Consider the following 14306-nt stretch of genomic DNA (forward strand, 5'->3'; position numbering starts at 1 on the left):
GATCAGTGCATAACCTCCCAAAGAGAGTATGCACGTACTTCAAAGCAGACGACTTAAACTAATTAGGTAAGCCTATATACTTTTTTTCATGTCAGTCCAGGACCTTTCTGATAGCACCTTGTATATTTCAACTGGAATGCCAGTGAAATATAGATGGTGTTTACTAAGAAATCAAAGCACTACCATCATTCATCATGGATCTTAGTATCTGTTATGAATACTACACCTACTGATTTCTCTCGTGTCTTGTGTTTCTCCAATGTTTGTATGTGTGGGTACAGCATAGGATAATCTCTAATTTTATCATATCTGATGTTTTGATATTCTTTTTATGTTAGATACCAAATTTTGTTTAAACTGATTGGCTCTTTTTTTACTTTAAGAAAAATATTATACGTACTACAGTATAATATAAAACATAAATGACTTTTAACTTGCTTATTTTAACAGCTACAGTGACAAAATATTAGTCATTGATTTGTCAGAGTTAAACTTTTTATAGACAATGTTCTCAGCATGGGCAACCTGCCTATTTGCAGCACAGGATCAAGATGAACTAGTAAGAGTACAGTACTATAAATCATTCATCCTCTCAAGGGAGGCTTCCTATGTTGGTGAGGGGCTTTTGATCCAAAGAATCACATCTACCCTTCCCTTGGATCAAACCTGATTGTTTCCCATTCCCCAGGAGCTGTATGACTCCTAGTAGTTTAGTGCTCACCTCTTCCTCCTTCTTGAATATCATATAAATCATGCATTATACTGGCACCATTACACTGTACTAAGTTACTGCATGGTAAGTTACTATACTCATAAATTAAGTTTCCATTTGGTGGGATATCAGAGTTTATAAAGCAGCCCCATACTGTATGAACAAATTAGGAGCCAAGGCTCGACTGCATTCTATCAACCCAGAAAGTGTGTTGTAATGGTATTTGAGTGTTTTTTATTACAGTATTCTGTATGTTAAGTAAAAGGACACAAATGCAACTAATGTGACATTTTATTGTGGCAACGTTTCGCTCTCTAGGAGCTTTATCAAGCCGTTACAGCTTGATAAAGCTCCTGGAGAGTAAAATGTTGCCACAATAAAATGTCACATTAGCTGCACTTGTGCCCTTTTATCTAACATGTTGTCGGTAATTCTGCCAATATTAATACAGTATTCTATATGCCTCCTAAAGACTCGTTTATACATTTTAGCTCATCATGCCATCATTTGTAAATAGTGATGTGCCAGAATATTAGTACGTACATAATGGCTATATTTATGCTATCACCATATTTTTAGAATGTTAATGTTACATGTGCTTTAAAAATAGTAAAATCAACACTACCTTATGGTTGCGAGGGTTACTCACATACACTCACATGAACATATTACACTGTTATATGTGGCTCACTCAGTGCTGCTTTCATAATCTTAACTGGACAATGCCTCAGCAAAAACTTTGTCCATAGAGCTATTGTACACTGTACTTAGAACAATGCCATTTCATGGGTCCCACAGCAGCAGCAGCAGCAGCGCACATTACCGAGATTATTTAAGAAGCACTGCATGAATTCAACTCCTGAATAGCCATCCAACCCAGGCCCCTAGACAAGGTACACATACATTGTTGGGCCTTCCCTCTCCTTCTCTTCTGAAAATAAAAAAAAAGTGCATCACATTTATAAGGTTCTGAGTGAAGATAGATTAATAAAAAGACACCAACAAAATTCATATAATTTTTTATCAAAATTATAAAATGCATCAAAATTTTTTCAGTTCATATTGTTGGTTACAACACAAATACTGTAATTAAGTCTTAGACCGGGAGATTAAAAAAGTAGACGTTTCCTTAAAACGATGGTGGTTGCATATGTATCTCGTTAATGCTGGTAGCCACAACACATTTCCTTTTAAAGCTAGTGGCCCCAACACATTTCTCTATATTGCTGGTGGCCACAATGAATTTCTCTGTATGTATTGCTGGTGGCTCCAATAGGTTTACTTCCATTTAATGCTGCTGGGCCCAATACATTTCCTTCTTTACAATGAAAGTGGTCCCAGCATGTTTTTCTCTATAATGCTTGTATCCCCAACATGTATTTCTCTCTATAATACAGGTAACAGCCTCAACACAGTTTTGTCTATAGTGCTCATGATAGTAACTATGCAGAATGTTTTTGTCATGAAGATATCAAACTACTTGACAAAACACCACTTTCTCTAGAATTTTGGACATTGCACCAAGTATACTAACAGCCTTATAATTGCTAACATCAGCCATACTTTTTTTTTTTTAAGAAAGGAGTGACTGGAATCCTTGAACCCCTCTGGCACAGTATTGACGGTAATGAATAAATAAATTTATTAAATGCACAATGGGGACTGACAATTCTGAGGCAGCATCTTTCAGGAATTTGGCCTGGATGTTATCTGCCCCAGTGCTTTTAGTAAGGTTTACCTTAGTCTTTTTGGGGTGACGCCTTTATTACTGTAGTAAGTTTTAAACAATTGGAGTATGTGTAGAAACATCTGATGCAATTGGCAGTTTACTGCCTAATGTTGGTGCAACAGATGTGTAGAATAAATTAAAACAATTTGCCACTTTAGTTGTTTCATGGCATACCTTGTTATCAGTATTTTGCACTGTTTGATCTCTCTACAGGTTTATGGCTATACCTCAGTGCTTTTAGTTGTTGCCAAAGCTTTCTAGGATTGTCCTTGTATTCTTCTATTTTTTTCAGCAATGGTATCTTGCCTTTGCTTCTTATGTAACTTTCTGTACTATGTTCCTTACTGTGTGAAATTAACTGAGCATTGCAACATCCTGTCTGTTTGTCCTAATTCTTTTCAGCAATTGATCTGTGGAAATTTTTTTTTATAATTTCTCTAAATTCAGCATGTGTAAACATGAATAATATAATAATTGTATTAAAATGTGATGCTGATTTGACCCTTCAAGAAATTTTGTGTGAAAAAGGGTGTGCAGCGGCCATGGAGTGATACAAGGAGACACCATAATGGAATAATCTGGGAACACTGGTTTTGACATTTTGTGTAATGTAATCAGGCATCACCGAGGTCAAATTGGTGTATATCGGCCTCAATCTGTAATTTAGAAATTGATGACATGTTCCCTGCTGAAGAATTGGGATAAATATTGTGGAAAACCCTTACAATTCAGCAACAAGAAAGGAAAAATAGAGGACTCCAATTCTTCCCAGCAGTACACCTTAACTAAGTGATGCTTACCCATAATGTACAGTAGTTCTGCATTGGCCATCATAAACTCTAGCTGTTAGGGTAGCATTAGGGTGTGTTCCACAAATAATAATTGTGATCCAGTAATTAAATGGTGAGTGCTCAGGTTAAATTTTCTTTTTCTTCTATTTATATATTATGCATATTATAATCACGGGGAAGTGCTAAAACCATAAGATTATACAGCACTTGTGGGGAGGGATGGAAGGTACTCAGGCTTAATTCAGGGAATTGGAGCACAGATCCAATGCCCTAGATCAAGAGCCCCTCACCAGTGTCAAGGAACCTCCCGTGAGGGGATATGCATATAGTATTTTCAGTAAAATTCTGTATACTCAACAGATTGCCCCCCCCCCCCTCCTTTAAAGTCGTAAGCAATCATACAGTCCACTCGCTATTTTATAATTAGGAACCTCCCGTGAGGGGATATGCATATAGTATTTTCAGTAAAATTATGTATACTCAACAGATTGCCCCCCCCCTCCTTTAAAGTCGTAAGCAATCATACAGTCCACTCGCTATTTTGTAATTTACCAACGTTATTGGTATTAATTATTATGGTGTAATATTAGATAGACCCAACTTGGTTTGTGGGTGAGAAAGTGTGTGTGAGTGTGGGAAGAGGTATGGTGCATCCTAGTGTCTTTAAAATCCCGCCTAGCTCTGAGGTACAACTGACAATGGTATGTACAATAAATTATTGCTTAGTTGTGCTCCCCTCAAATTATGTGAATGAAATATTTCAGGAATGTACCTGTGAACCTCATCCCCATAATTTCCCACGAACATATAAGATGATCCCTGAATTTGATGTTATCTAATATCTCAACAGTTATCTGGGTTCAGTTCTTCGTTAAATCCTTTAACTGGTGTGATATCATGAAAGATAACAGTGAACATAGTTCTAAATTTGTTCCCATGCATCATTTATCTCCGAGCAATTTATTCCAGTCCAGTCACAAGTGTGTAGCCTATTGTGTGTTTCTTTACTGCAGCTTCTAATTGACCTCATTTTTATTGTCCCGTGTAGGTTTATCCATTCCTTAATAATTTTCCTGGTGAAATAAGTGATGGGAATGATGCCTGGCTGACTAATGTTTTCAGATTATAATCAAAAAGCGCTAAACCACAAGGGCTATACAGCCTAATGTTTTCAGAGCAGTTACAAACTATGTGGTTGAGTATGTTGGTTGAGAACTATATTATCCAGGCTGTTGCATTAATCGAGCATAACTATATAATCCTAGAATTTGTCTGTACCTGTTACATTGCTCGTTAGTAATTTGTTGTTAATAACATATTGAGTCTCCCAGTATTATTGTCTCACAATTGTACTCAATTCTCATCCTCCACCTTGTATATTTCTATCCAAGTGTTTTATATTGTAACCTTGTACTGTACCTTCGTCAGTCACCTGGTCATCTAACCAGAATTCAGAGATGGATATTATTGCCGCCTTAGTCTTGTTTGCTAGAATCCTCATCTCAGTCATTTTGGGTAAAAGTGACCTAGTCTTGTTCTTGACGTTTGGCATGTAATATACAATTACCATTCTTGTACTGTCATCAGAGTTATCAAAGTGATCAGTCTACTGCAGCTGACCTGGTGATTTACAAGCTCACCTGCTTAGAGTATTTACACATTCGGGTATTACATTGTTATTATCCGTGTTCACTAATGCTTGACCTGCAGAAGTGTTAATCCTACTGTGATCCTTATGCGAAAAGCAGCAGCGCTGTATGACTTGTGGGTTTAGCGCTTAGTTTTTGATTGTTACTGTAATAATTTAAAAAAAAAAATGTTGGACCGTGATCCCAAGTTCCATATACGAACTGAAGGCACATAAGGCTAACAGAAGAATGACTGTCGTACTCTGAGACCCACAGCTGTGTATCTCTACGTCATTATGGAGACAGAACTCACAGAAGCTGCTGTTCCACTATTGATCCTTCTACTCTGGTGTAAAACGTGCATTTTCAATAAATTTGCCAAAAGATAAGTTTGTAATGGTGGTCTTTTATTGGACTTCGGAAAGTCTTATGACACTGCATGGCGACAGCACATCTTATCCCAGGTCCATTATTTTGACCTTCAAGGAAAATTCCATTTTTTCCAAGGCCTTCATAACAAATTGACACTTTAGTGTCTGGATCAATAATTGCTTTGCACCAGATTTGTTCAAGCAGAAGGCATTCCACAAGGGTGTATTTTTAGCACAACCTCCTTCCTGTCAGCTATTAATGGTCTTGTCTCAGTACTACCTCAGAGAATTTGGTCCTCTTTGTATGTGGATGATTTTGACATGGCTGATATAGTCAGCAAGTATCCACCTTACAGAGTGCAACTGACTGCATGTCAAGCTGGGCTACATCACACTACACCCATTATGTATCTCTGTTATCTTTTTGACTACCACCCACAGGATGGGCATGGAGTGTACAATAAAAATATTAAACTGACTACATTACACAGCTTCAAGTTCTCATTCCTCGCTTTATATTCTCCCTGTAAGGTTTCCCTGTACCAGTCTCCCACCTTGATGTTCATCAAGGACTACGGCTGTATCTCGGTGCCTTTCATCTGTTCGCATTGGAAAACCTATATGTAAAATTTAATATTAAGAACATAAGAATGAACAATAAAGGTCTATTGGCCCATACACGACAGGTCCTTCCCAAAACCAACTACTTCCACCCTCCCATCTGTCCAGCCTTTTCCCAAAGCCACCCATGAACTGCTTCAATACCTCAGGCACTAATCGAATCCATGTCCTCTCACTCACATATGTTTAGTCTCTTCAAAATTACCAAAAACATGACCCTCCCCGGCGGGGAATCGAACCCCGGTCTCCCGCGTGACAGGCGGGGATACTCACCACTATACTACCGAGGAATGTGACCATCTATAAGGTTATTGCGGTGCTCACTGTCTGTGCTGCCTTATTCCCTTGCATGAATTTCATGGCCCCGCGGCTTAATGAATAATCAGAGATTGCTTCCCTTCCCTTCGCGCTTCAGTGTGACTAGCTAATGGTCCAATTTGGACCAAAACGTCGTCATAAGTTTCATACTCTTTCCCTCCAATCTGATATCCAATCTTTCATCACCTAATCTTTTTGTTATCCTCATAACCTTACTCTTTCCTGTATTCACTTTTAATTTTCTTCTTTTGCACACCCTACCAAATTCATCCACCAATCTCTGCAACTTCTCTTCAGAATCTTCCAAGAGCACAAAGTCATCAGCAAAGAGCAACTGTGACAACTCCCACTTTATGTGCGATTCTTTATCTTTTAACTCTACGCCTCTTGCCAAGACCCTCGCATTTACTTCTCTTACAACCCCATCTATAAATATATTAAACAATCACGGTGAATTTTTATTGACGTAAGAAAATCGTTTGACACAGTAGACCACGGCATCCTACTCCACAAACTTGACCACTATGGTATAAGAGGCCATGCGCTTGCATATTTTAAATCCTACCTTTCTAATAGGTATCGGTATGTCACCATTAAAGACACAGCCTCATCAATACGGCCATTTGATACTGGAGTTCCGCAGGGAAGTGTCCTTGGACCCCTGCTCTTCCTCATTTACATCAATGATCTTCCAAACATATCCCAACACCTGAAACCCATTCTCTTTGCTGATGACAAGACTTATGTCATCTCCCACCCTAATTTTGCCACCCTCAACACCATTGTTAACGAGGAGCTGCTCAAAATATCGACTTGGATGACAGCCAATAAACTTACACTTAACACTGGCAAAACCTACTATATTATGTTTGGTAGCAGAGCAGGTGCTGCGCAACTTAACATTAAGATCGACAACACTCTAATTGCCAGACATAATGAGGGCAAATTCCTTGGCCTATACCTCGACAACAACCTAAATTTCAGCACCCATATCCAACACATAACAAATAAAGTATCCAAAACGGTGGGGATCCTCTCCAAGATACGATACTACGTGCCGCAAACTGCCCTTCTCACACTATACCATTCACTTATATATCCATACCTCGCCTATGCTGTCTGTGCTTGGGGTTCAACTGCAGCAACACACCTAAAGCCAATAACAACCCAACAAAAAGCCGCAGTAAGAATAATCAGTAAATCCCATCCCTGGCAACACCCCCCCCCCCACTCTTCATAGATCTAAACTTACTCCCTGTTCAGAACATCCACAGTTACTACTGTGCAATCTATATCTACAGGACCTTAAATTCCAATATTAACCTTGACCTAAAACGCTTTCTTGATAGTTGTGACAGGATCCACAGGCATAACACCAGACACAAACATCTCTATGACATTCCCTGTGTTCGACTAAACCTTTACAAAAATTTAATGTATTTCAAAGGACCTAAAATCTGGAACACCCTACCTGAAATCTCTAGAACTGCAGACACATTCATCACTTTCAAAACTACAGTTAGAAAACATCTTATCTCCCTGATCCACCCCGACAACTAACTACATGATAACCACCTGGTGGTTCACAATTACACTTACTCACCCACTGACTATAAACCCAGAAATACTAATCTTAATCTTGAAATAAATCCTAACTAGTCATAAGTTTGCCTATGATATTCCAATACAGACACCTTGTATTGTGCCAAAACAAAAGCACTCACATTGCTAAACTCACAAATTATGATGTAGTCACTTAGCCTTAATACCATAATCTGTAAGGATTTAATGTTAAGAATTAATCTAAGTCTGCTCGAAATGCCAAGCCATGCTAGGTGTCCTAGTGGCCCCCTCTGTAATTAGTATTTTATAACATGTAAACCACACAATACCCAAAACCTGTAAACCCCACATTGTAACCCTTATAGAGAATAAACTTGAATTGAATTGAATTGAATTCTCCTATGTGCGGGTTACTTGTACATTGTTCGAGTCATGGCATTGTGCCTTTTTATTCTTTTCAACCTTTGCCTTTAAAGTCAAGTTGCTTCCCTCAGTCTGCCTTCTTACTTCGTGTTAACCCTCTTCATTTCAGATTACCACCGGAGGTTCCGATGACCCCACCATGTCCCTTCTTTCATCCCTTTCCCAAAATTTTGTATCTTCATCTGAACACAGGTCATGTGGTCACATCATCTTCATTCCTTCAAGAGGATTGCCTTGATGTCATTGAAGGGCTCTTGATCCAAGGGATTAAGTTGGATCTAGATTGCTGGATTGATCAAGACCATCAGACTGGACAAGACTCCCCTCCCCCTCCGTCAACAGAACTCTCCCAGCAGTAACAGCCTGGCTGATCAAGCCCTGATCCACCGCGAGGCCTGGTTACAGACCGGGCCGCGGGGGCGTTGACCCCCGAAGCCCTCTCCAGGTATACTCCCTTCCACCTCAGTCAACAGTAACCCTCCCTTCCCTCCGTCAACAGAACACCCCTATCCATCAACAGAATACACCCCTCCATCAACAGTATATGCCCCTCCATCAACAGCATATGCCCCTCCATCAACAGCATATGTCCCTCCATCAACAGTATATGCCCCTCCATCAACAGCATATGCCCCTCCATCAACAGCATATGTCCCTCCATCAACAGTATATGCCCCTCCATCAACAGCATATGCCCCTCCATCCTATGTTTTCCTCAAATTTCACCCCAAGGAAGGTTTAATCACCCTCAGACTGGGTACTTTACGCTAAAGTGGCTTCCTTAGATCAAACATGAAGGTTTCCTAATGTCTAGATGCGGTGCGAGTCAAGTGCAATGGGAGACATGATTAAGATAAATGAACATTTTTAATTAGAAGCACCGGGGCATGAAGAAATAAACCGAATGTGCCAAGCGGACATAAATTAACAACATACACTGCTCACATCTATGTTATTATACCCACGCGAGGGCAGAGTGGGTCAAGGTATCATGTTCTTCTATCTCTGCCTGGGCTGTGACGTGAGCATTGCTGGTCTGAGTCCTGGACATGTCGACCACGAGATTAAATTACAGCCTGGTTGATCAGGCCCTGATCCACCACGAGGCCTGGTCACCAAACGGCCCGCGGGGGCGTTGACCCCCCAAACCCTCTCCAGGTAGGACTCCAATGGAAATAAGTCACTTTGCCTGACTTTTTTTTTTGTGGGTGAGGGGAAGGTATCCTAGGCAACCTATATCGTATGACAATTGTGCTTATCTGTACTTACACATCCTTCCATATGTTGATCTGATATTTACCTACAATTCAAGGATATACGTATTCTTGCTTCTGTGGGGAAAGAAAATGTTCCTGAAGTTATGTGATTGTTTTTGCCATGCTTAGCAATGTTTGACAAATAAAATGACGCCTATAATACCAAATTCTTCTTGTTTTCTAGAAAATGAGCTGCCTGTCCTCCTTACTGGTGAGTGTTGGATAAGGACTGAGAGACGAGGAGCTACCAGCAGCGAACTGGAAGAACATCAACTACTGAACGTAATACAAATAAATCCGGAAGTTGATAGTCAATAGACCTACGAGAAAGCCAGACGACTTAAATGAAAATCAAATTTATTCACCACCACCAGATGTAGACCAAACGAAATGTAAACTTTGCCAGATGGATTATTGTCACACCCTGCGTCATTATGTACTGGAGTGCGATAAAATTAATGAATTTAGAAACAACTCACTCAGAAGTGTTCAAGAAATGGCTAAGTATTTTATCCACAGTGGTATATTACAGACCATTCTGGAGAAATACCCTGACTTTGCTAGCCGTAAATAAAGCATTACCACATATGTGCATGTGTGTGTGTGTGTGTGTGTGTGTGTGTGTGTGTGTGTGTGTGTGTGTGTGTGTGTGTGTGTGTGTGTGTGTTTGTGTGTATGTGTATGTGTATGAGTGTGTGAGTGTGTGTGTGTGTGTACTCACCTAGTTGAGGTTGCGGGGGTCGAGTCCGAGCTCCTGGCCCCGCCTCTTCACTGATCGCTACTAGGTCACTCTCCCTGAGCCGTGAGCTTTATCATACCTCTGCTTAAAGCTATGTATGGATCCTGCCTCCACTACATCGCTTCCCAAACTATTCCACTTACTGACTACTCTGTGGCTGAAGAAATACTTCCTAACATCCCTGTGATTCATCTGTGTCTTCAGCTTCCAACTGTGTCCCCTTGTTACTGTGTCCAATCTCTGGAACATCCTGTCTTTGTCCACCTTGTCAATTCCTCTCAGTATTTTGTAAATCGTTATCATGTCCCCCCTATCTCTCCTGTCCTCCAGTGTCGTCAGGTTGATTTCCCTTAACCTCTCCTCGTAGGACATACCTCTTAGCTCTGGGACTAGTCTTGTTGCAAACCTTTGCACTTTTTCTAGTTTCTTCACGTGCTTGGCTAGGTGTGGGTGTGTGTGTGTGTGTGTGTGTGTGTGTGTGTGTGTGTGTGTGTGTGTGTGTGTGTGTGTGTGTGTGTGTGTGTGTGTGTGTGTGTGTGTGTGTGAGTATGAGTGTGTGTGTGTTTATGAGTGTGTGTGTGTGTGTGTATGAGTGTGTGTGCGTGTGTGTGTATGAGTTTGTGTGTGTGTGTGTGTGTGTGTGTGTGTGTGTGTGTGTGTGTGTGTGTGTGTGTGTGTGTGTGTGTGTGTGTGTGTGTGTGTGTGTGTGTGTGTGTGTTTATGTGTGTGTGTGTATGAATTTGTATGTGTGTGTGTGTGTGAGAGAGAGAGACTCAGCAATCAACATTTGGACCAATAACTCACTACAGTTGTGACCGGGTGTGGAAGTGTGAATTGCTCATTACTCTAAAATTTGTTCATGATTGCAGCCATGTATAAACGTAAGTAACCATTCTTACAGTATTCATTACCTTTGTAACTTGTGAGTTCATTACCTTGTACCTAGTTCAGCCATCAAAACTTTGGAGCCCGGTCCCTGGACCCATTGTGTACCTCTGTAATCTGTAAATACCTTTGTAACTTGTCATGATTGTGACTAGACCTACCTGGAGTTCATTACCTTTGTAAATTGTGAGTTCATTACCTTTGTAAATTGTGAATTCATTACCTCTGTAACTTGCTCAGCTATCAAAACTTTGAGGCCCAGTCCCTGGACCAATTATGTACCTCTGTAATCTTTTGACTACCGCCCACAGGATGGGTATGGGGTGCATAATAAACATATTAAACTAACTTCCCACAACTTTTTAATTATGGAGAAAAAAGAAGATACTAGTTCGGAACTAATCTTAGGTCTTGGAGTAGAGTTCTATGCAGTAATGATATTATTATATAAGCTTTTAAAAGATCATTTTATTCGAATAAAGAATTCATATTCGTAAATCTGTTAGGATAATATATACATTAGTGTGTTAAATCTGCAAGAAATTTGTTTATACAACTTCGTGTCTATTGTGGAAAATTGCATTTATTTGAATGTAACTAATTATGTACATAACAGTAAATGATAACAAAGATAATTATTATTTATCAATGTTACATAGACAAGTAGGAATTTGGGACACCTAGGTCGCAAAAAATGTCCCCCTTCGATACCTACCACTGTCATAACCACAAGTTGCTCTGGACCTATTAATTAAATGAAATATACATACACCAGGAATACTGGTAAATATATAAATTTGTGTGTGTGTGTGTGTGTGTGTGTGTGTGTGTGTGTGTGTGTGTGTGTGTGTGTGTGTGTGTGTGTGTGTGTGTGTGTGTGTGTGTGTGTGTGTGTGTGTGTGTACTCACCTATTTGTACTCACCTTGTACCCCCCAGTACCAACAATACCACCAGTCCGATAACATTCTTCTTTGCAAATATACAGGGTCTAAAGCCAGCAATAAACAACAAAATACCTTTCATCCGTGGACTGCTTGCAGAGGCAAAGGCAATGTTCGCGGCTTTCACTGAGACCCACATAAAGGATCACTTGGACAACGAAATATGGATCCCAGGTTACAACCTATACAGATGTGACAGAGTGAACAGGCAAAAGGGGGGGGTTGGCCTGTACATTGCAGAGTCACTTGTTTGCACAGAACTGCTTAATGCCTCAAATGACGTAGTGGAAGTTTTAGCAGTAAAGGTCGAGAACCAAAACCTAGTCATTGTGGTAGTCTACAAGCCTCCGGATGCAACATCCCAGCAATTCCAGGAACAGCTGTTAAAAATTGACCACTGTCTGGAAAATCTTCCAGCTCCTGCACCCAACATCTTGCTCCTGGGGGATTTCAACTTAAGGCACCTAAAATGGAGGAATATAGCAAATAATATTGTTGCAGTAATAACACCAGGAGGCAGCTCTGATGAAAACTCACACTCACACGAGCTTTTAAATCTCTGCACAAAATTCAATTTAAACCAGCAAATAATAGAGCCTACTAGACTGGAGAATACACTAGACCTCATCTTCACTAACAATGATGATCTGATAAGAAATGTCACCATATCAAAAACAATATACTCAGATCACAACATAATTGAGGTTCAGACATGTATGCGTGGAGCCCCAGACCGACAAAATGAGACTAGTCACGAGGGAGCATTCACCAAATTCAACTTCAATAACAAAAACATAAAGTGGGACCAAGTAAACCAAGTCCTAACCGATATAAGCTGGGAAGATATACTAAGCAACACAGACCCAAACTTATGCCTAGAACAGATTAACTCGGTGGCACTCGATGTATGCACAAGGCTTATTCCTCTAAGAAAAAGGAGGAGTAGATGTAAAATAGAAAGAGACAGGCGCTCCCTTTACAGGCGACGGAAAAGAATAACAGAGCGGCTAAAAGAGGTCAATATATCAGAAATGCGCAGGGAGACACTGGTCAGAGAAATAGCAAGCATCGAACTTAAGCTAAAAGAATCCTTTAGGAGTCAGGAATCGCGGGAAGAACTAAAAGCCATAAATGAAATCGAAAGAAACCCAAAGTATTTCTTCTCCTATGCCAAATCAAAATCGAGAACAACGTCCAGTATTGGGCCCCTACTTAAACAAGATGGGTCCTACACAGATGACAGCAAGGAAATGAGTGAGCTACTCAAGTCCCAATATGACTCAGTTTTTAGCAAGCCGCTAACCAGACTGAGAGTCGAAGATCAAAATGAATTTTTTATGAGAGAGCCACAAAATTTGATTAACACAAGCCTATCCGATGTTATCCTGACGCCAAATGACTTCGAACAGGCGATAAATGACATGCCCATGCACTCTGCCCCAGGGCCAGACTCATGGAACTCTGTGTTCATCAAGAACTGCAAGAAGCCCCTATCACGAGCCTTTTCCATCCTATGGAGAGGGAGCATGGACACGGGGGTCGTCCCTCAGTTACTAAAAACAACAGACATAGCCCCACTCCACAAAGGGGGCAGTAAAGCAACAGCAAAGAACTACAGACCAATAGCACTAACATCCCATATCATAAAAATCTTTGAAAGGGTCCTAAGAAGCAAGATCACCACCCATCTAGAAACCCATCAGTTACACAACCCAGGGCAACATGGGTTTAGAACAGGTCGCTCCTGTCTGTCTCAACTACTGGATCACTACGACAAGGTCCTAAATGCACTAGAAGACAAAAAGAATGCAGATGTAATATATACAGACTTTGCAAAAGCCTTCGACAAGTGTGACCATGGCGTAATAGCGCACAAAATGCGCGCTAAAGGAATAACAGGAAAAGTTGGTCGATGGATCTATAATTTCCTCACTAACAGAACACAGAGAGTAGTCGTCAACAGAGTAAAGTCCGAGGCAGCTACGGTGAAAAGCTCTGTTCCACAAGGCACAGTACTAGCTCCCATCTTGTTCCTCATCCTCATATCCGACATAGACAAGGATGTCAGCCACAGCACCGTGTCTTCCTTTGCAGATGACACCCGAATCTGCATGACAGTGTCTTCCATTGCAGACACTGCAAGGCTCCAGGCGGACATCAACCAAATCTTTCAGTGGGCTGCAGAAAACAATATGAAGTTCAACGATGAGAAATTTCAATTACTCAGATATGGTAAACATGAGGAAATTAAATCTTCATCAGAGTACAAAACAAATTCTGGCCACAAAATAGAGCGAAACACCAACGTCAAAGACCTGGGAGTGATTA

The 14306-nt window shown here is 40.4% G+C and overlaps 1 protein-coding gene and 1 non-coding gene across 2 annotated transcripts in view; one reads left to right on the plus strand and one right to left on the minus strand.

Moving 5' to 3' along the window:
* inc (BTB/POZ domain-containing protein inc) overlaps positions 1-9933 on the plus strand; it is a 31161-nt gene extending 21228 nt beyond the window's left edge. The window contains exon 5 of the mRNA XM_053771550.2: positions 9597-9933. Coding sequence (XP_053627525.2) covers positions 9597-9598 — 2 coding nt within the window. The 3' untranslated portion in view covers positions 9599-9933. The remainder of the gene's footprint in view (positions 1-9596) is intronic.
* TRNAD-GUC (transfer RNA aspartic acid (anticodon GUC)) lies at positions 6071-6142 on the minus strand. The gene has a single exon. It is a non-coding gene; the product is annotated as a tRNA-Asp (tRNA).
* Positions 9934-14306: the final 4373 nt, after the last annotated feature.

Source organism: Cherax quadricarinatus, chromosome 5 (genome assembly GCF_038502225.1).
Source record: "Cherax quadricarinatus isolate ZL_2023a chromosome 5, ASM3850222v1, whole genome shotgun sequence".
Classification (NCBI taxonomy): Eukaryota; Metazoa; Arthropoda; class Malacostraca; order Decapoda; family Parastacidae; genus Cherax; species Cherax quadricarinatus.